Genomic DNA, 23,228 nt, shown 5'->3' on the forward strand with positions numbered 1-23,228 from the left:
TAAAGGAGCAAAAATTGCTAGAACAAGAACAAGATTTTTAATTACAGCCTTAATTTCAAGTATTACCTGTAATTCTATTTGAATTATATACATGAGGACAACTACCTGGCTCACAACAGGCCACCTCATCTCCTAGGCTTTTTTACAGGTAAAAAAAAATAACTGAAACATTGAAGGAATCTTCATTGAAGAATTTGGGTGAATCAATCAATTCCACCTCTTAGAATTCTTCGCTCCTTTTGATTTTTGTTTTGCCTGCTGAAATGCTTGCCTTTTCTGCTTCTTTAGGGCTTCCTTCTCGGCCTGTTAGAGGAACAAAATATAAATTTGGGCTCAGATTGCTACAGCATAAGCTATTAAGCTATATCATTTCCTTTCCTGTTTCATAATGCTGGTAATAACAACAACAATGCTTACCTTAGACATCTTGGATTTGGCTTTAATTTTAGGAGCCTTCTCCTCAAGCTCGGCCTCACGTTCTAGCTCCCTCATCCTCGCATCAAGATTTTTCTCAAGATAATACTGTAATGTACACATTTCAAGGTCAGAAAGTACTAGTAAATTCAGCAATTGGATAATTGGCATGGAGGACAACGTCCAGACTCCCACTAAGCTATGCACATGGGATATGATAATTTTATTTTTTTCATTTATAGGTTGCATAATGGGCTTAACAATGTCAATGATGTATCTTATGATATGATCACAAATTAGGACTCAATGGGACTTAAAACTTTTGTACGCTGGGTTTGATATGAAATGTAGGCACTAGGCACTGCTAAGCCCAATAGTCTTAAATTTGGTGTGCTGGTCATTACAGCAAATGTCAAGTGCCATAAAATCATGACTAGCTTCTCAGGCTCAGATTTATTTTCCTCAAAACGTTTGTAAATCTTAAATTATGCTATTCTTTTAAGAGAGAAGAGGGGAGGAGGGGGGCTTACATTGTAGTCTCCTGCATAATCCTGTAAATTGCTGTCTTTAACTTCCACCACTCTATTAACAATCTGCTTTATAAAGTATCTGTCATGAGAAACTGTGATAACGGTTCCCTGGTACTCATTTATTGCCTCCTGATAAATCATCAAATGATTGAAGTGATCATGAGGTTTTGCGCCACTACATTCATTAAAGATTACAGTGCTAAACCAGAGAATAACTGAAAACATAAACCAAACCTCTAGCATCTCTTTTGAAGGTATATCCAAGTGATTAGTTGGTTCATCCAAAACTAGTAGACTGGACGGTTTCACCATGAACTTACAAAAAGCAAGACGAGCCTAACAAAACAGGAAGAAACAGTCAAGTATGCCTCATTAAAAGGAAAATGTACAATATAAATGTAATGAAACAAAGACATGGTAAGAAAATAAGCCTGTTCAACCTAAAACAAGTAAAGTGATGGAAATATATCCAACAGACAAGCATACATATTTACCCACAGGCACAAGTGTAACCCTATGCCAGAAAAAAAAAAATTAGACATGTAGATCACTGGATGCATTGAAATAGATCCAGTTTAAGTCCCACATCTAACTTCCAAATGATACATAAAATCCACAAAATATTTGTGTCTTCCACCCTTCCTAGAATCTCCTTGGGTCCAACTAAAACTCAACAAATAATCTGAATTAGACAAAGGGTTGGAAAAGAAACACCAAAAACCATGCTGAACAATCAGGACACTGGAATTAAGAATGACAAAGACAAAATCATCTAATGGTTTTTAGTTGTATATTTTGTCCATCATCTCAGCAGTTTTCATTCAGGAAATCACAAGACTTCAACAAAAAATCCTCAAACTATCACCGGAAATGAAATCCACCAGATTGTGCTGCAATTTCTGACTTCCATTAAACCACAATAGTACTCTTTAACATTATGAAATATACACAAGAGACTAGGAAACTCATGCTGGTGATAATTTCTGATTTCCATTAAAGTACAATACTACTCTAGAGTATATGCAAGAGACTAAGAAATTATAAATTCATTTTCCAGTTTTTTTTTTATAGGTAAATTTTTCAGTTAAAGATCTGAAGCACAAAACGAACTTGTTATGTAACACATAAGTGCCAGATGAATGTACACTAGGAGCGAATACAAAATCACATAAGAGCATACAGTTTTAGCTTACCTTCTCACCACCGCTCAAAAGAGAAACCTTTCTATCAAGCATATCAGCTTTAAAATTACAACGCCCAAGGAGTCCCTTTATGTCATCACTTCTCCAGTCCTCTGCAGCTTCTACTACTATCTCAAGCACTGTTTTATTCAAATCAAGTGCCTCAGCCTAAAACAGTAGTAGGTCATTGTCAGTCAGCACAAGCAATAAATTAGCAAAACATACAAACTGCCAATTATTTAAAAATATACATGAAGTACATGCATATGTTTGTAAAACCATTGGAGCTTAGAATTAAGCATGAAAAACTAGAAACACCATAATCATTAGATAAATGGGAGATACAACATCGTAGACACTAACACACCTGATTTTGCTCAAAATAGTTTGGTAGGACATTATGCTCCCCAAGCAAAACTTCACCCCCTCTTGGCTTCTCTAAACCCATTATCAATTTCAGCAAAGTGCTCTTTCCACATCCATTTGGGCCAATTATGGCAAGTTTTTCTCCCCTTTCAATTGTAAGATTTGCCTTGTTGAAGAGCACCTGACACACAACTAATCAATTTCATAAAATATAAAAAAATCAGAAATAGATAATTCAATGTTTCTAGAACGATCTTCCTAGTTTGATTAAGTATATCAATTCACCTTATCTCCAAAGCCAAATTCCAAGTTATTAATTGTTACAACAGATCTTCCACTCCTTCCACGCTCAGGGAACCTTATTTTCATTTGTTTCCGTTGAAATGGCTTCTCTACTAATTCCTCTTCTTGAAGTCTCTCCAGCTTCTGTTGTCACCCAAAAGCAATCAGAGAGAGTTAGGAAGGAATTACAGTAGCCAGAAAATAGCATGAATGAACCATGTAATAGAAGCTAGATATTTATTTCAGTGATAACCAGATTTCCAAGTGACTTCAAATAATTTCAAGTTATCATCACTAACAAGATAAATAAAACTGAATCAAGAGAAGTTTAGGCAACATAGAATCTTCCTTCAAACCATAGGCATCACCACCAAACAAAAGAGAAGCGCATTCTCAACACAAAATTCTTATTTTAAATCATGATACCCTCACCATTACAAGAGCCCTAGTTTTATAGGGTTCAGGGATTACATTAATAGGGAAATGTTGAAGCAACATTACCGCACATCAAGTTTGCTTTGAACAACAAGTCAAAATAAAATGGCAAAACTTTATTGACAATCAACAATTTCAACTAAGCATGTGGATACATTCCATGCATGCTTCCAGAATAATTTCAAATTCAAACATAAAATCTTAGAAGATTTTGATGCTCCTTGCATCACATTTTGTGTTAACTCATACTGAGCAATAATTTAATAGCAACTCAGTGAAAAGCTTTATACAAAACATTTCATTTGACTGATGTGCGTCTACCTGCCTGTATGTTCCACAACTAAAAGATATTTTCAAGGAACAGCTTCTGAAATGAATAACAGTAGCTTTGCAGAAGAAATGAAAATGCCATAAAGTAAATATTTCTTAAAAATAGATATTGGTAATTTTCTAAGAAAGAATCCATTGAAAGAATTCAAACTTTAAATCAGAAAACATCATCACATAGTGTTCCTATGCTGTTGTATTATAATCACATTTTAGGAGACAGATTAAATAAAATATCTCCCAAACAAGTAGTGCATCATAAATGCATTGTTTTTTAATTGATAATTACACACCTGGTGGGCCATGAACCCACGACCTCACCTTCCACCTTGCTTTTACAAGGGGAGGAGGTCTCCACAAATGCATTTGTGACTTTTTATATGCACAAGTGCACCATTTCAGTAACTGACAGTTACTCATCACTGCATCAGTCCTGTCAAAACTTGAAGAGATACTAAAGCACCAGGTTTGTACAATGGTCTTTCTAGCATTGTTGATGTTGAGAATAAATAAACATCTACTTTGTCACCTATATTTACAATGCCCTCAAAATTGCCATCCTAAATAAATATCATTAGCTACCATTAACCAAGACAAGATATTTCATGTTTTTATGATGAAGTGGCGTATATTAGTATTAGTTCTGAATGCCTAACTATTCACAAGCTCAGTATATCTAAATGTACCTTCTCGGCAGAAGAGGCACGTCCAGAATTTGCTCCAGCACCTAACCTGTTTATTAAGTCTTTTGTATGCTCAATTTCCTTTTGCTGCTTCTCCCATGCAGCATACTGTGCTTCAACCCATTCTGCCTTTGAAATGATATACTGGGAATAATTTCCATCAAATGTCCTGGAGACACCCATATCAGTCTCCACGATTTTTGTACACAGTTGATCAAGAAAAGCTCTGTCATGAGATATGATAACCATTGGCACATCTTGCTTACTGAGATAACCTTCAAGCCACTCAATCGTATCAAGGTCAAGGTGATTTGTAGGCTCATCCAAGAGTAACAAATCTGGCTCCTGCAGAGAAAGACACAAGACAACAATCACACTGTAAACCAGTACATTTAATGCATGCCTTACGTGTAAACAATTGACCAGCATCAATTGTAATTCATACTGTATAACCCATGCATATTACCAAGAGCAAGCATACAAAAAACAAAATAAAACAGAATGACTTTCATTAGGCTTGGAAAAATTCTGGCATAAATTGGTAATAATGAGATTCGGAAGAGTTATCCATTTCCACTAATGATATCGCTTAGTCCACTTTATACATGTGTTTGACCTCACATTGAAAAGTAACATTTAGCCATACACTGATGAATTCCCATTGCCTTTTTTTTTTTATAAGAGTAAAATTTATTAGAAGAAGGATTGGTCAAATACAAGCCCTTAAAGAAGAATTCCAATTGCTCATACAACAACTTGTTTTTTATACCACCCAACAACTCCTCCTCCTCCTCACAGCATTTTGTTGGCAAATAAACCATATTTTCATATTAAAGCAAGCAGAAAAAGCAGAGCAACAAACTTATCCATACAAAAAGCATAGTTCAATTTCAATCTCCTACACTAACGTTACATATCATCCAAAAAGACAAAAAATGGAGTATTCCTGAATTAAAATCTTCCCAAGTGGTAAAAATGTGATTCAGGAGAGTTTTCCATTTCCACTAATAATATCACTTAGTCCACTATATATATGCAATTGACCTCACATCAAAGAGTAACATATAGCCATACACCAATGGAACATACAACATAAAGGAAATCTGAATTCCAATTGCTCATATATCAACTTGTTTTTGAATTACCACCCAGCAATTCCTCCTCACAGCATTTTGTTGGCAAATAAACTGTAGTTGCTTAATAAAGTAAGCAGAAAAAGCCCAGAACAACAAACTTATTGTAACGGCCCTGCTCCAACTGTGTAGATATTGTCCGCTTTGGGGACCATGCCCCTCACAGTTTTGTTCTCCCTCAAGGCACACAGCAGTGGGGGAAAAGGCCTCTACACGTTAAAGGAAGGTCACTCCTTATAAGCATATCCCCATGTGCTTCCCTCGGCGACGTAGGATTCCATGGATTGCAAAACCCCCTTTTGGGTCACTACACTTATCCATACATAAACCATAATTCAATTTCCTAACAGCATTTTATTGGAAAATAAACTATAGTTGCATGAAAAAGCAAGCAGAAAAGGCACAGAACAAAAGACTTATCCATACATAAACCATAATTCACCCTACTACACCTACTATGACAATTATCCAATCCAAGATACAACAAAAGAGTATACCTGAAGTAAAATCTTCCCAAGTGACATCCTCATCTGCCACCCGCTACTAAACGATGCCACCAACCTATCCGAATCCTCGGGAGAAAACCCGAGCTCCGGCATCAACTTACTGACCTTAGCATCCACCTGAGCCAAGTCCACTGCCTGTCCTCTCCTCTGAAGCAAATCAAACTCATCCAATAGCCTCCCCATCAGCTCCATATCCTCCACAGCACCCTCCAAAGCCTTCTGCACTTTCTCTAACTTCCCAGCTATCTCCATCTCCTCCTTGAACGCACTCAGAAACTCCTCCCTCACAGTCCTACTCAATGAAACCTCAAACTCTTGGCTCAAAAATGCAATTTTTAAATTCATTTTCGATTTAATCACATTCCCACCATCCGGTTCTTCAAGACCAGCTATAATTCTCATCTGGGTCGTTTTCCCTGCTCCATTTACACCTACCAATCCAACTTTTTCACCTTTTTTCACTTCCCAGGTCACGTTTTTCAATACTGTGACACCCTTATAGCTCTTGGTCACATTTTCAAGCTTAACCCCAGATGAAATACTAGAAGCACCTGAATTGGATTGCTTATTGTTAGCTCTCTTTTGGTCCACTGAGGTGTTGGAGAACAAGGACTCGATGTCGGTTTCTTCGGTTGAGGTTTCGGTTTGCTTTTCAACGGCTATGGCTGATAATTGGGAGGCAATGATTTTGGAATTTGGGATTCTGGGGTTGATAAAATTTGAAACTTTGAGGGTGTTTGAGGTTTGGAAACGGGTTTTGAAAATGGGTTTGTGAGAATTGAGAAATGGTGAGCCGGTGAGGAAGGTGGAGTTGAGGTGGAGGCGGTGGAGGTTGGTGGTTAAGTCCATGTTTGGGAGGTGAGAAAAGTGAGGAATTTTTATTTAATTTTTTTTTTAAAGGGTATTGATGAGAATGGAATTTGAGTTGTGACTGTTTGAGTTTGTCTCTCCCTCTCTCAGCAATAGAGTGACAGAGAAACTCTCTCAGCCTGTGGAATGCAGAAATGGTAACTAGACTAGTCTAATAAATGAGTGATGCAGGTGAAATATGACATTGTCAAGGGGGGAGCGATCGAGTGAGAATGTGAATAATATAATCCAGCCAAAAATTATAGAAAGGAATTTGAGAGTAGTGTGTTTGTCTGTGTGTGTGAGTGTTTTTTTTTTTTTTTTGGTAAATTTCACTAATATCCCCTAAGGTTTGGGCTAATACTAACCAAGTTCATAAAATTTCAAAATTGTCCACTTTAGTCCTTAAGGACAATTTTATCCTAACGGAGTTAACTTCCGTTACTTATTTTTCTTTCTCCCTCTCATCCTTCTATTTCTCTCTCCCTCGTTCAACCTCTCCTCTCTTATTCGCCGTCCCTTCACAAATTTTCCAAATTTGTTCAACCAAATTAGGTCATCCACAGTCCACACCACTCTCCACCGAGCCTAACACCATAGCGACGTTCTTGAAGGCGATGGTCAGTGATGGTCTCCACAGAGTGTGGGTCTATGGTGGTTTGTGGTTTTAATTTGTTGTTGTGAGCTTTGTAGCGATGGTAGTGAGGTGGTGGTTGTGGTCTCAAGTAATGGATATGTGGGCTGAGTTTTATTTGCAATGGGGGTGGTTGTGGGTTCCGATGGAGTGGTGGGTTTACTACAAATTTTTTGGATTTAAGTTTTGTTGAAGGATTTGGGTTTTTTTTGCTGTGGATTTGGCTGAGTTTTGTCGCCAATGGTGGCTGTGGGTTAAGATATGGTGGTGTCGTGGTGGGTTTGTTGGGTTTTTTTGGATTTGGGTTTTGTTGCTGAGGTGGTGGTTGTGGTTGGCTAAGGTGGTGGTTGTGGCAGAGGATGACGACGATTGGACGAATGCAGAGGATGACGATGAGATTGCCTCAGGTGAACTCTGCTTCATTTTTTTTCTCTCTTTCTCTTGCTCTGGTTTTTTTTTTTTTTCTTTCTTTTTGATAAATTTTTATTTAGGGAGAGAGAGAGAGGGGTTGATATGTGGTGAGGCTTGAGAGGGTAAGGAGATGGAGGCATTGGACATTGAAGGGCCTCTGCTTTGAACAAAAAAAAGTGAGGGTTTGCTGGGTTTTTTGGATTTGGGTTTGTCTTTGCTCAGTTTGCATTTTCATAGAGAGAGAGAGAGAGAGAGAGAGAGAGAGAGAGAGATGAGCTAGCAGAGGCTACAGTGAAGAGAGAGAAGAGAGAAGCTAACAGAGGCTAACGGTGTTTAGGGACAAAATTGTCTTTAGGGACTAAAGTGGTCAATTTTGAAATATCATGGACCTGGTTGGTATAAGCCCAAATCTCAGGGGTGCTTAGTGGAATTTACCTCTTCTTTTTTTTCCTTTTTCTTTTTTTTTTTACTATCGAAGAAAGATTTTTCAGGCTTAAAGGAATACAAGAGTTGTGTGTTTGTGTGCATCCTTTTATCTCCTTTTATTTTTTGTTTACTATTTTCATTTTTATTTAAATTCTTTTTTTTTTATGTTAAGAATTTGTGTAGGTCAATAACATAGCTATTTATCACCGCGCAATCTTGGTATGGTGGTCACTTCTTAGGTAAGGGCTAAAGTTCAAGTTTTCAGAAAAGAGTTTCACACATATATATATAGTTAGATTAAGTTAGAGTAAAAATTATATCTTGTATAAAAAATAATAATAATAATAATAATAACATAGTTTTTTCTTCTTTATTGAGTCCCTATTATATAATCAAATTATCAGTTACAACCTATAAAAAAAATTGTCAGTTAATAAAATTTTGGATTTTTCATATAACGAATTCCCTTCAAAACCTGTAAAACCAATCCCCAAATGGAATCAACATTGTCAATCTAAAAATAGCAGGATGGAGGTGCCTTTTCTTGATATATTATTATTAAGTTAGCAGTTTAAATTTTGAGCAGTATCATCATATATTTATGAATTTATGATACTATATTCTTCTTTTCCACAAATTAATCCTCCAAATTTAAGAAATTTTCAATATTTTGTGGGGGTGACTTATAAATTTTTTTCATGGTGGTAATTTAGAAACTTAAATTATGCAAAATTTAATATAAAAAAAAATTCATACATTGACAAACAAGAAAAAACACACACACACACACACACAAAAATACATAAAATCTTGCATGTTTTTTTACAAGTTTTATTATTTTGAAAATTGCATGATAGTTTCATTTTTTAATTCTGCAAGCTACATATTTTTCATAATCTTAGTTTAATAAATTTCTTCTTGCGCCCTTTTTTTTTTTTTTTTGTAAGAACCTAATATATTGTTAAGGAACTAAAGTTTAAGAACAAAATTTGACTTCAAACTTAGTTGTAACTTAAGGCTACAATTCTCACTAAACAAATTAATATGACTACAAATTTTGAAAATATAACCATTAAATTGCAAGTTTTTTATATTATTAAAACACATGTCAAATTTCATGTCAATCATATGTTATTCACTATTTGATTCATAAACTTATTTTTAATTGTAATTTTAAATTACAAAAACTCAAAATTTAAACATGTGATTGATAACATAATTATTGATCTTTGATTTTCTTAAAATTTTGCAAATATAGAGGATATAAGAAAAAAAATGTAATCCAATAGTGGATTTATTAAAATTCAAATCAAATAAAAAAATATTGAGTAGAGTTGTAACATTAATCTACAACCAAGGTTATACCAAACTTTGTCCAAAGATTAATTGTGTTGGGCCTAAAAAAATTTAGGGTAGTCACAAAAGAATTTTTAAGATAAAAAAATCATAAAATTTAAAAAATTTATATATAATAATTATTTTTTTCCTAAATCATGGAACCGCCCGGAAAGAATAAGAGATCTCCAAAACCCCAAAAAAAAAAAAAAATTGGAAGTCCTGGATATATTAAGTACTTTTTTTTTCAATAAAAAGGACTTGATTCTATTTTGCTTAAAAAACTTGTAGATATTTTGAGAAATAATTATGAAGAACGACGGTACATCTTCTACAATACTTTTTTCTTTTTTAGAAACAAACTAATTGCTAAACATAAATATACACTTTAATTACACTCTCCCAACAAGCTCAAACTAACCTAAGGTACCACTTTAATTTTGAGCATTCTTAAACCTCATATGATTATTGATATAACATTCTTATTGTTTTCATCATTCTTTCCCTATATATATATGTGTGTGTGTGTGTTTCTTAAAAAAAAAAAAAAAATTCCTATTGTTAGATATAAATTTTTCTTTTCTTTAACTCAATATTACTTAATTAATTTAAAACTAGAGCAATCAATAATTTGTTTACATTATCTCCTAAGACTTTCATAATTTTTTATACAAGTTTTTTCGAAATTGAAATTTCAGGCGAGATGAGTCATGGACAGTCATTGTCAAGGTTTCTTTTAAAAGTCCATTATTCCTCCTCAATATTTTTGTGGACAAAAGAATTCGAATAAACTTAAAGCTCGAGATAACGCTCACAGACAATAGTACTAGTTTTGTGGTGTAGATTCTGCTGCACAAGCCTAAGTTAGTGACACCATCCAATCATGTATTGCCACTTGTAACTCAATGCAAGATCATGTACAAACCACGTTTCAGGAGATGACAAGAAGGACCATTTTATTTATATCTTCTTCTTCTTCTTCTTTTTTGTTTTTTGTATCCTTGGACAACACAAAATGAAAATATGAAAGTTACTGGCTCGAGATGCCTGATGGAATAGAGGTGGGAAAGAATGCTAAGAAACAAATATATGTGTTATATTACACTAATTGGGTTTCACCTTCTTTTTTTTTTTACTCATTGGGTTTTACCAATGTGGGGGTAAAAATGCTTAAATGAACATTTGGGCCTTGGGCCTGGTTAGTTGGTATAAGTCTGTTCAATCAGAATCTTCGAGGGCCACAGGCCAGTCCGCGCTACAAGGGGCAGAAGAGTTGTTTGAGGATGAGTATCTCCTCGGACAGGCCCAGTAAAGGCCATGTGACATGTTTAAAGGATTTAGAGACAGAATTCTGGAAGATCTGTTGGGTAAAGGCGTAATCCAAGCACTCATTAGAAGGAGGCACGTGTGAGAAATATCTAAGGAAAAAGCTGCTAGCACTGCATTAAAGGCCCTGCATCTACCTCCCTGGCCGCATTAATGAAGAAATGACCTCTGAACAGTAATATTCAGCCTTCCAGCTATTATTTGAAAACTTTAAGAAGGTGGTGGATGGGACAAGTATCTAGGAGGAAAATCTGTGTTACACGTGGATGAAACATGGAAGAAAAATGAGGTTATAAGAAGACGAAAGAGAAAAGAACAAGGGAAACTAAAAATTGTAATTTTTTTCTTAGAGAAAGAAAGGCTATATAAGTGGTCATCAGTTTACGTCCGAGGAAAGCTTTTTGTCATATTCATCTATTATTTGCATAGATTGCGACATTCTAGCCTGTTTATCAGTTCCCCAATATCCCTAACCTAGGTTTCAAACCCATACTCTACAAATTTCATTGTATAAGACTCTTTGGGCTTGAGCCCATCACTCGCTTGGGTCCGGGTACAAATTGTGCACTTACAACCAATGTATGCTTTTAGAGCATATATTAGTAAACCATTTTAGAAAATTTTTTTATAAAAAAATGAAAAAACGATTAACCTTTTTGACAAATTTTTAATTTTTCATAATTTTATTAAATTGGATTGTTAATATGTGCCTAAAGACATACATTAACCAGACCCTTTAATAATCACAGACAAAGTCGGAATTAGGTGGGACCGAAGGGGGCCCAGGCCCCCTAGTTCTTAAGAAATTTAATATATATATATATATATATAGAGAGAGAGAGAGAGAGAGAGAGAGAGAGAGAGAGAGAGAGAGGTGTTACCTAATGCTATGATTTAAAATATCAAGCAAAAACACGCGTTATAATTAATTTGTATTATGGATTGATATTGATTTATAACGGGAAATTTGGATAAGAACACATAAAGTAGCAGAATTTCTTTATTAATTCAAGTATGATATGTCACAGGCATATCTCTTGTGTGTTTTCCTTACTGTTTTCTCGCTTTATGTATCCTGTGTTGTTCTTCTTCTTTTTCTTATCTTCCTTTTATATGAGTCATGCCCTTCTTCTTTGTATTTTGTCCTAGTTCACCTAGATAACTCATATCCTTATTGGGCTCTTTTTTCTTGATTTTTCATCGTCAACGGAGATTTATGAAGTCTTCCTTACTGTTCAAGCGTCCACCTGGATAACTTATGGTCTTATCGAGCTCTTCTTTTTTGGTTTTTCACCATGAATTGAGACTTTTGGGGCTTTTGTTACTGTTCAAGCTTGTCATTTTGCATCAAATGCAGTGGTGCCAAGCATGTGACTCTTATTGATACGAAGACCATCGTGGAATCATCAGGAACTTTTAGAAAGCTACCTCAGATAAGTTTAACTTCTCTGGGATTTACCTCGGTAGCTCAGTTATGCCTCGAACATGTCCTCGACGTGCAGCCTGGAAGATATTAGGCCAGACCAAGGATCCAAGGTTTTGTGTTCATTATAAAAAATGGGCTAGTTAATACTAGATTTATCTCCATCATCTAGGTCAGTACTTAAATTGGGTCTAGTATTTTTCTTATTGTAATAAGGCCCATTTTTCGCTCAGGATTTGTCACACTACAATATATATATTTATATTACCATTTTATATTTGGGCCCTCGCTTTCAAAAAATTAGGCTCTCTCCTCCACACTTTACGTTGATTTTATTATAATAGCATTTGCATTAGTTGTAAAATAGTATAAGCCCCCAAATTGTTCCAATCAACCCCAAAGTACACTCATATTAGTCTATGAATCATTGTGCAAAAATATATACGTGCTATAGTAATTAAGGAAATTTACAAAATTACTATAGCACAAATGTTTTTTTTGCAAATTTACACAATTACAATAACACAAATGTATTTTTGTACAATGATACATAGACTAATGTGAGTGTATTTTGGGTTGATTGGGAAAATTTACTCAATTATTGTTGCTATGAAAATGAATGTTTTAGAATTTTTTTAGATTGATGACAGTGGTTTTTGATTAAGGAAGAGAGAGATGATTTGAGATACTAATAAAAAATTATATAAGAAAGTAGTATTATGGTGAAATGTTATGTAAAATAAATAATAGTGAGTATATAAAATAAAAAAGTAGGTTATTATGCTAAAATAGATAGAAATTTTTGCATGAACTGATATAAATGCTGTAATGTATTAAGAAACAATGAAATTTTGTCTTTATTAGTAGATGATTACATTATAATGTATTATGAAACAAAAATTTTGTGTATTTTTCATTGTTGAATTTTTGTTAATACTAAATAGATACTTATTTGAAATTTCATATATATATATATATATATATATATATATATATATATATATTTAACTTATACTCCGCCCCCTTAACAGGATTTCGAGAATCCTTAAATATGTTCTTACTCGGTTTCCCGCAGAGGAAGAGTCATAGCTCAATAAAGATGGATTGACCCTTACAAACAGTGGGCCTAGTCCTGTTGGGTCACAGATTGTTTAGGACTGACCTGGGCCTTAAAATTGGGGTTCTTTTTGGGAATTAGGAGCTAGGGGGTAGTGTAGTGGCCAAGTTTGGGCCTCTAATGGGCCTATCCTAGGCTAAGGTTTAGGAATGATGAAATAAAAAGTGGAAAGAGCTGGAAGGGTAATTGTAGCCTTTTCATTTGACAACAAACTAACAAAAGTACTTGAGCCTTATTTCACTGCCTTTATATCTATTTTCTTATTTACAGTTAGGCCTAGTTGTAGCCTTAAGATGTCATTATTACTGTGTTTCGAGTAAATCTCAATATTTTGGAAGTAGAGCGATGAGCTACTGTTTTTCGCACTATAATGAGTAAAACTAATTAAATGCATAGTAAAATTTAGTGATCTACCATTTATGTGAAAGAACAGAATACATATCCTACTATTATAGGAATATCTAATGATATTGCATTTGTTTTCTCTAATGACATTGACATTTAATAAGGTTTCTTTTCCATTTGTCTCGTGGTGTGAATAAGTAGCATAACCTCATGATATTGTATCTACCGCATCACAAATGTGACTGAAAAATTAACAAACTCACCATGACAATTATCATTGTGAGAAACTACTTTGTTCACTTAATTATTATACCTCTTTCTTATATAAGTCTAAGTATGCGTTTGGATACTGCTTATTTTATTGAAAAATGAAAACTTAATACTGAAAATACTATAACAAAATATTTTTTATTGCTGTAAATTACTATTCACGTGTTTTTATCACTTGGCTGGTCCATGAACAGTGCAATGGGACCAGCAAAAAAAAAAAACGCAACATACACAAACGCAACACAGCTTCTACGCGAATGCACCTAAAGTCAAACCCATTGGTGGAGTGCACCTTATTGTGAGAGGGCGTATTATATTGGATCAAATTCACTAAATAATTTCACCTCGATCCTCTATAAATTAGATAATTTTTTTACCCAAAGATGATTTCCTTTTATAATAATTCAAGTTGTTTGTCATAATTAAGTTCTTTAGAGTTGTTTTCCTAAATTAATTTCTTTTATATTACATGGATACTAATAGAGAATATTTTAACCATTCTAAAAAATTTTCTAACGCCATAGAGTTTTCGGTCATTGAAAGCATCTTCGGTCACTAAAAGAGTCTCCGATCATCAAAGCATCATGGGCTTACCAAAAGAGTCTTCGGTCACCAAAAACATCTTCTGTCAATAAAAAAGTCTTTGGTCACCAAAAGCATCATGAGCTCACCAAGAGAGTTTTCGATCACCAAAAGCATCTTCAGTCACTGAAAGATTTTTCGGTCACCAAAAGTATCATGAGCTTACCAAAAGAGTTTTCAATCACCAAAAGCATCTTTGCCCTATTAAGGATCTTCGGCCTCTGAAGGGTCTTCAGTCATCAATAAATTGTGTTACCTTGTTTCCTTTGTCAGGCTTCGTTTTGGGTCTTCGACCTATGAATGGTCTTCAGCCTTTAAGGGGTCTTCAAACATCAATGAAGTGTGTTGCCTTGTTTCCCTATTCAAGCTCCGTTTTGGGTCTTTGGCCTACGAATAGTCTTTGGCCTATGAATTGTCTTTAGCCTATGAAGGGTCTTCGACCTCTGAGGGGTTTTCGGTCATCAATGAAGTGTGTCACCTTGTTTCCCTAGTCAGGCTTCGTTTTGGGTCACTAGGCTCACAATTATCGTTGGTCTTTGAGGAACCATCATACCTTAAGTGATCAGAGATAGTCGATATGACTCATCTGTCAACCCGTGATACCGACGAGCATCTTCATATCGACGACTCATTATACTTAGTTCCACGTTGTTTGGATGTTTTCCACTCCTACATGCCCATATGGAAAGAACTTGTGCACCTCGCCAAAAGATCCTTTTACATATTCATATCCTCAAAATATGAAAAATTAAGCGTAGAGATCTCGAAGCATTAACTATGTATCTTCCTTACAAGGGAAGATCCTACATTCATGGGGTCTCAACCAGCCCTATACTATATAAGCACCAAACTTCCTCTTTTCCAAGGTATGTAGAATTTTTTAACTTTCATACTCGAGTTATTGGAGATCATTCAGTTACTGACTTAACCTTTGACGGGTTTTTTGCTAGCACTCCACCGGTGCTCTCTATAAGTTCTTCACCTTTCATTCTTCAGGTACTCCACTGGTGCTCTCTGTAGGTTCCACACCTTTCATTATTCAGCTCCTAAACCCCCAAACACTTTATATATGAGAATGTGTCAATTTAGCTATAAGGCCTTTGACATATAAATGAAACCTTATAATCCTTAAAATGTTTTTTTTTTTTTTTTTTATAAAAAAAATTGCAATCAATGCCACAATAATGATGGGCCAAACTCCTTGCAAGTTGCAACATCTAATGTATTTGTCCAATGTAGTTGCAACATCTACACTACTAAATAAACACCAAACTTCCTATTTTTCAAAGTATATAGAATTTCTTAACTCTCATACTTGAGTTATTGCAGATAATTCAATTACTGACTTAACCTTTGAAAGGTTTTTGGCTAACACCTCACCGGTGTTCGCTATTTCATTCTTCATTAGGTACCCCACTAGTGTTCTTTGTAGGTTCTTCACTTTTCATTCTTCAGCTCTTAAACCTTCAAATACTTTATGCATGACATATAAATGTGTCAATTCAATTATAAGGCTATTGGCATATAAATAAAACCTTATAATCCCTAAAATGTTTTTTTTTTCTCAAAAAAAAAATTGCAATCAACGGCATAATAATGATGGCCAAAACCCGTGCAAGTTGCAACGCCAACATCTAATGCAAAAAGGTCAACGTATTTGTCCAATGTAGCGTTTCAAACTTTCAGTACTTTTTCTGTCTGATAAATGCTTGTAGAATTATAATTTTAAAAAGTTGATGCTAACGGTTATCTTAATAATTTATTTTAAGAAAATTTTGACATTATTTTTATGAAAAATAAAAAAAATTATCAAAGTATTAATTGTTTAAAAAAAAAAAAATTTCTTTAAATAGATTGTTAACTATTATCCTAAGAACACCTGTTAACATTTTCCATTAAAAAAAAAAAAAAAAGAGTATATGACTAGATATCCTCCATTCTTTTATAGGGGATTATAAGATGTCCTTAGTCAAAAATATCATTTTCGAATCTCAATTTTGTTGACTCGACTCTATTAACTATTTAACTCACCCATTCCCTCTACAGGCTACAGCAATAATATTTACGTCAACAACTTAATTAATTCATCTTAAAAACTGTCTACAGCTAATTAAAACCGTGTATCTTTCATAAAATAAAAAATAAAAAATAAAAACAAAAACTGTGTAAATCATATCAAACTATTATTTTTTTCTTTTTGAGGAACAAATCATATCAAACTTATCATGTCAAAATATACAGCAATGGATAAGCGAATAAACAATAAAAGTAAATCACATCCCTAGTGTAAGTGTACAATTGCACCTGGACCCAAAGAAAATTATGGGCTCAGGCCCAATGAGCCTTAAACAATGAAATTTATAGAGCGTGGGCTTGAAATCTAGATTAGAAGTACTAAGAACTTGATAACAGGCTATGATGTGTAAACACTTGTAAATAATGAATGATAATTGCAGATGGGCCTCCTCGGACGTGAGCCGATGACTACTTTTGTATTATTTCTCTTTCTTTCTTAAAGGTTACAATTCTTTTTCCTCCCCCTTTTAGTTACAGACTGGCCCCTTTTAAATACTTCCTTTCCTGACACTTTATCCACGTGTTGCTCAATCCCCCTCCCCCCTAGATATTTCTTCCCTTAGTGCCTTTGAATAGTGACCAAAAGCTTCGCCATCGTTCGTGGGTCACTTCCCCATTAATGCGGCCGTGAGGTAGGTGCGCAGTCTTTAATGTGGAGGTGGCAGCCTTTGATCATGATACTTTTCTAACATCGTTTTATCTAGAAGGTCCAGGGTTTCACCCTCTTATCCAACAAATCTTTCCAGTAGTTCCCCGCCTTGACCTTCATACTGAATCTGCGAGTTTTCTTGGGTCTATCCGAGGAGAAAACTCATCCTCGGATGTGTCCTCGGACCTTCGGCGTATGGGCCGATCCGCAGTACTAACAAATTCTTAGCCCAAGAACAGATTGGCCCTCCTTGCTAGAGCCCAAGGGCCTAAATGCCCGCTTGGGTCCTTCTACTCCCCACAATAGCCTCTCAAAACTCTATTTTTCAGCATCCGAGAAGAAAAATAGGGTTTTGATCCAACGAGAACTTACCCCACACGTTTTGTAAATAACCATACGTGTGGAGATCGTTTCGCGTTCCAGACGATGCCACTTGGCGGTTTTAATTTCAAAAACGCGCGCATTTATTACCGTAAGTTACACCCCGTCCCCCACGTTCAACGGTGAGATGAGCATCCAACGGCCTTTGTTACCCCCTGAAAATTTGGGCGGGACGAATACAATTTCGAGGCCGCTTCCTGCACGTCGTGACGCTTTGGGAACCTGCGCCTTCATTTATTTCTTTAGAGGCTAATCCCATCAAAACATCAGTAATCACCTTTTTTCTGCAGAAATCCGTGGAAACTCGCACAACTTCAAACTTGTAAGTTCTTATTCTCTTTCTTTACTCCATTCTCCTTAGATCTTGTCCTCGGCTCCCATTTTAACCGTTCTCCCTCTTAAAACTTAGTCTTTCGTTCCTTCCTAATGGGTAGATTTAAGTGTTTAGTTGACACCGCCGCTGGGATGGAAGGTTTCAAAGCCAAATACCACATACCCAGCGACATAGGTTTAAGATACTGCCCTGTGGAAGCCGTGGCTAGGTCTAGGAAAACGGAAGAGGTTATCATCCCCATGATTGCCTTCATAGAAGGTGGGATGACCCTCCCCATGAGAAGCGTGACCAGGGAATACCTCCACAACCACCGGTTGTGTCCTGACCAGTGTGCTCCCAACGTCTTTAGAGTCTTAGGAAGCGTCGATGCTGTAAATGAGCAGATGGGTCTGAACCTTACCTGGCACGACGTTGCCTTTATGTACGAATGCCATAAACTCACTAGGGTAGGCTATTATATCAAGTCCCGCTCTAGTGTAGTTAGGTTGATCTCCTGTCTGCCCAAGTCCAATAAAGGCATGAAGGACGACTACCTCATCGTCTCAGGCAATTAGTACGATGGCCTCCACTGCCCAGTTGAATGGGGAGATCTAGGTGCGACTCCTTAGAATCTAATTTCCCACCTCGTAACTCCACCAAACATCTAAAAATGTGCATTTGCATTTACTTAGGCGTCTAACTTCAGTTTATTACATGTCCCACAAATCTGACCATGTTTGTTTGTTTTGGTGTCTTTCTTTGCAGATAAACAACACGTACGCCCTCGCTTGAGCCATTGTAACGTCGCGGATTTGAACCGAGTGCTTCGCTCAGAGGTGTTCGTGAGCGTGGACTTACAACTTAGGGCAGCTCATTTGATATTAGGGTACGACCCTATCTCCTCGAACTTCCAGGAGATCGAGAACGCCATCATTGCCGGTGACCGGCGGCGTAGGAGGATTCACGTAGCCAGACCACACTTCCTAGCCGACCACGACCTTCCTGACGACCCCCACACTATATTGTACACACAGACCATTGCGGCAATCCCCCTCGCCATGCACTCTTAGGCAACAATTGTCCTAGAGGAGCAAGTGTCTTCGTCGAACACGTTGGACAAGGAGATAGATAAATTTCAACTCAAGGACGCCCAACGACCTCGTGGAAGCCCATTTGTTGTTCTTTCCGACGAGGAAGAGGAGCCAGCTGAGACCTCTAGGATCGCGGGCCTAGTGATAGCACGTCCGCACGAACTCCATCCGAGGAAGACATGGACGAGCTCAAGGGCCTTATGACGGCGAGTAGGCACGAGAGTGGCCAAAGGAACGAGGGGGTCCCAAGTTCCCCGCCCTTGCCATCACCCCCTCCTCCAAACTCGACCCCAAACTTCCACGAGAGCCTAAAAAGAAAAGAAAAGGGGAGGCCGAGAGACCGGTGACTAAAAACAAAATAAGCCACGACAACTACCACAACTAGCTCACAGCCAAGGCCGGACAAGGGCAAAGGTCGGGCTCGCTCAGTCGAGAGTGGGGAGATCAGAGACATGGCCGAAGTGCGCCGAGCACCGGCTACCTGGTCTCCTGACTTAAGACTGGACGGCGCACCAATCCCTGCCACTCCAGTATTAGGGCAATCCAACAAGGCCACGCCCACCACCTGGCCGAGGCGTTGAAGCGTGCTCTTCTGCTGCCCAAGGACATGGAAACCTTGGAGAAGATGGGCCAGCCTCAGTTGTTCCTTTCATTAAAAAGTGATTTAGCTCTGGTAAGTTCCACCTCACACTTGTACTCCGGATTCATTTGTAAACACTTTACCATATTTAACCTCCTGACATTTTTACAGGCCATCCAAGAAGTTTTCGCGGCCGAGAAGTTCGTGGAGGATTCTCGGAAGCGCGCTGGGATGGAGCAAGAGCTACGGCAAGAGGCAGAAAGGTCCCTAGGTTAGGTCCTAGCAGAGAATGGGAAGATCACATCGCAGCTGGCCGATTTAAAAAGAGAGAAGGATGGCGCCGAGGCCAGCTTAAAGATGATGGAAAACCAAGTGGAGGGGCAACGTAAGCTTTTTCGCCAAAAGGACGACGAGCTCTCTCAAGCCGAACGGGCACGCTCTGATTTGGAGAAGGAGCTTACGCGGGCAAAGGAGGAGGCTCGCGCCCACAAGCACGCACTGGAGGTTGCGAAGAAGGCCAGCTATCAGGAGGGAGTAAATGCAACGCAAGAACTGTTGACAGAAGCCTTTGCGGCCTTGTGCCAAGAGTACTGTCGATTGTGTCCGGGAGCAGGCCATGAATGCAGCAGGGGTTCCTCAAGCTTCCGAGCTGAGGAAGCCCGAGAACATTTGGCTTCCCCTAGACATACTGGAGATAGAAGACCCTCCTGTTGTTGCCTCTCCTGCCCTTCCTCCTGTGGTGCAAGAACTCGTTCTTGATCCTACAGAACCTGAAGGTTCCCATAAAGAGAAGGACGAGCGTGGCGGTGCCGAGAAGGAGCGAATTCAGAACGTGGAGCCCCTTGTTCCTTCAACAAACAAAGGGAAGCAAGTTTTGTCTACCTTTGAGCTGGAACTGAAGAGCACTGAGGCTGGCAGCAGCTCCCTCCAAGACCCTCTCCCCAAGCTTAGGGCCTAGCATAGGACTTTCATGTACTCCCCTTTTTTGATGATGTATATAATTAATGAAGAACAATTTTATTCAACTTTCACTCATGTTGTACTTGTTTTACTTTATTCTTTTTGTGCTTGTCATGAAAATTCTCACTAATACACAGTTAAAGGAAGAACTTAATAAACAAATCTAACTCCAGGAGTTGCACAATTATAACCTCCACACAGCCATGCGCATATTTGCTTTGCAAAGTAGAATATTTAAGAACCTGACAGAGATTAACTTAGTTTGGATATTAAACAATGCCTTAGTTAAAAAAAAAACTCATATGATGGTTAAATTTTTGTAATCTGAGGTATTACTTTCAGTAGGATGTAAGGTCCGAGGGCCATTCCCTACAAAAATTTGTTTAACACTTAAAGACATAGAACTTAAGATCTAAGTTAATGAATCGTAAGATACTGATTTTCACAAAGTGTGTGATAAGAATAAGGACAGTGACTAAGGTGCTGTTTAACAAATGAGAAGATATCAATTTTCACAAGGTTTGTGGTCCGAGAACCATACTTAACCAAGTTTCTGTTTGACACTTAAGAATAGTAACTTCAAATATTAATTTCCCCAAAGTAGGAGGTCCGAGGACCCGGCATAACTAAGGTTCTGTTTAACAAATGATAAGATATCAATTTCCACAAGGTTTGTGGTCCGAGGACCATACTTAACCAAGTTTCTGTTTGACACTTAAGAATAGTAACTGTAAGCCCCCGAGGTATTTATAACTTTGAACTGTTAACTAACAAAAGCACATTTTATTAATAATAATACCTTCGAAGGTTATTTACATTCCATGGGCGTGGTACAATTCTTTCATCTAGGTCAGCTAGCCGATACGACCCTATGCCTGCTACTGAAACAATACGATAGGGCCTTCCCAGTTTGGTCCAAGCTTACCCCAAGCTGGGTTCTTAGAAGCGCCCACAACTTTTCTTAGTACAAGATCCCCAGGTGCAAGTGGCCTTAGCTTCACGTGGGCATCATATCCCCGCTTAAGCTTCTGCTGATAATAAGCCATTTGGACCATAGCTGCCTCGCGCCGTTCCTCAACTAAATCAAGACCTTTCTCCAGGAGGTCATCGTTATTCTCCGGGCTAAAAGAACTCGTCTTCAGGGTGGGAAAACCAGATTCTAGAGGTATCACCGCCTCGGCTCTATAAGTCATAGAGAATGGCGTTTCTCCCGTGGACCTGTGCGGTGTAGTCTAATACGTCCACAGAACATGTGGGAGTTCTTCTACCCATCTGCCTTTCGCATCGTCCAACCTTTTCTTAAGCCCACTGACTATGACCTTGTTAACGGCCTCGGCTTGCCCATTTCCCTGAGGATAAGCTGGGGTGGAGTATCTATTTATGATGCCCATATCACCACAATATTTCCTAAAAGCCTTGCTGTCGAATTGAACGCCATTGTCCGAGATAAGTGTGTGTGGTATACCGAATCTAGTGACGATGTTTTTCCAGACAAACTTCTTGGAATCAACGTCTCTGATATTTGCTAAGGGCTCGGCCTCGACCCATTTAGTGAAGTAGTCCGTCCCTACGAGCAGCCATCTTTTGTTTCCTGTAGCCCTTGGAAATGGCCCCACGATGTCCAATCCCCATTGTGCAAAAGGCCAGGGACTGGAGAGAGGATTTAGAACCCCTCCAGGTTGATGAATATTAGGGACGAACCTCTGGCATTGATCACATTTTCGAGCATAATCCTGAGCCTCCCTCTGCATATTGGGCCACCAATAACCCCCGAGTCGAGCTCGTGGGCTAAGGATCTTCCCCCGGTGTGGCTCCCACAAATCCCTTCACGCAGCTCTTCCAAGTGCTTCCGTTGATTCAGGGTGCACACACAACAAGGCGCCCGAGAAGGATCGTTTGCGATACGCTTCGGTCCTCGACAACCAATAAACGTGGCGCCTTTCGACGTATCTTATCTGCTTCAGACTTGTCTTTAGGAAGGATATCGTTCTTAAGAAAAGATATGACCGGGTCAATCCAACTAGGTCCAGGCCTTATCAGATGGATGCGAGCTGCGTTGATAGTGATAAGAGTTGGCTCTAGCAAATCCTCCACAAGGATAATCCTGGGCAAACCATGAGCCGAAGACGTTGCCAATGTGGCCAAAGAATCTGCATGGGTGTTTCCACTCCTAGAAATATGAGCTAAGACGAAGGAGTCAAATTCAGCTTGCTGACGCTTGACCTGTGCCAAATATTCCTGCATTCTTGGGTCTCTAGCCTCCATGGTCCCCGTGACCTAGCCGACCACTAATTGAGAGTCCGAGAACGCATGGACTTCCTTTCCACCCATCCTATGTACCATGTTCATGCCCACCAAGACTGCTTCGTACTCGGCTTCATTATTAGTAGCCGAGAATGACAGCCTTAGAGATTTTTCGAAGACAATTCCCTCAGGGGATATCAGGACAAGTCCGACACCAGATCCTCTCTGATTAGCTGCCCCAACCACATACATTTTCCAAGTCGGAGGTGCTGCGGCTGTGATCATACCAACTAATTTTTCATCCATGTGTGCTTCTTTCAGAGTTTCTTCTAGCATTAGTTCGGTAAATTCTGCCACCA

The 23,228-nt window shown here is 37.9% G+C and overlaps 1 protein-coding gene across 1 annotated transcript; it reads right to left on the reverse strand.

The window, feature by feature from the left end:
* On the reverse strand, positions 1-6,970 carry LOC142625550 (ABC transporter F family member 5). The gene is made up of 9 exons (XM_075799182.1): positions 5,849-6,970; positions 4,222-4,563; positions 2,777-2,917; positions 2,493-2,672; positions 2,138-2,293; positions 1,179-1,280; positions 945-1,073; positions 418-522; positions 1-303 (listed from the first exon to the last, which is right to left on the reverse strand). The coding sequence occupies exons 1-9, from the start codon at positions 6,704-6,706 to the stop codon at positions 208-210; spliced, it is 2,109 nt and encodes a 702-aa protein (XP_075655297.1). The 5' UTR covers positions 6,707-6,970; the 3' UTR covers positions 1-207.
* Between the last annotated feature and the right edge of the window lie 16,258 nt (positions 6,971-23,228).

The sequence above is a fragment of the Castanea sativa genome, chromosome 2, assembly GCF_040712315.1.
Source record: "Castanea sativa cultivar Marrone di Chiusa Pesio chromosome 2, ASM4071231v1".
Classification (NCBI taxonomy): domain Eukaryota; kingdom Viridiplantae; phylum Streptophyta; class Magnoliopsida; order Fagales; family Fagaceae; genus Castanea; species Castanea sativa.

Excerpts from the sequence above, each read along its gene's own strand:
- LOC142625550 (XM_075799182.1), bottom strand. The coding sequence starts at position 6,706 with ATGGACTTAACCACCAACCTCCACCGCCTCCACCTCAACTCCACCTTC. Across the intron at positions 2,918-4,221 it reads GTGCCTCTTCTGCCGAGAAG|AAGCTGGAGAGACTTCAAGA; the intron begins GTACATTTAGAT and ends GGGTGACAACAG. Across the intron at positions 2,294-2,492 it reads ACTATTTTGAGCAAAATCAG|GCTGAGGCACTTGATTTGAA; the intron begins GTGTGTTAGTGT and ends CTACTGTTTTAG.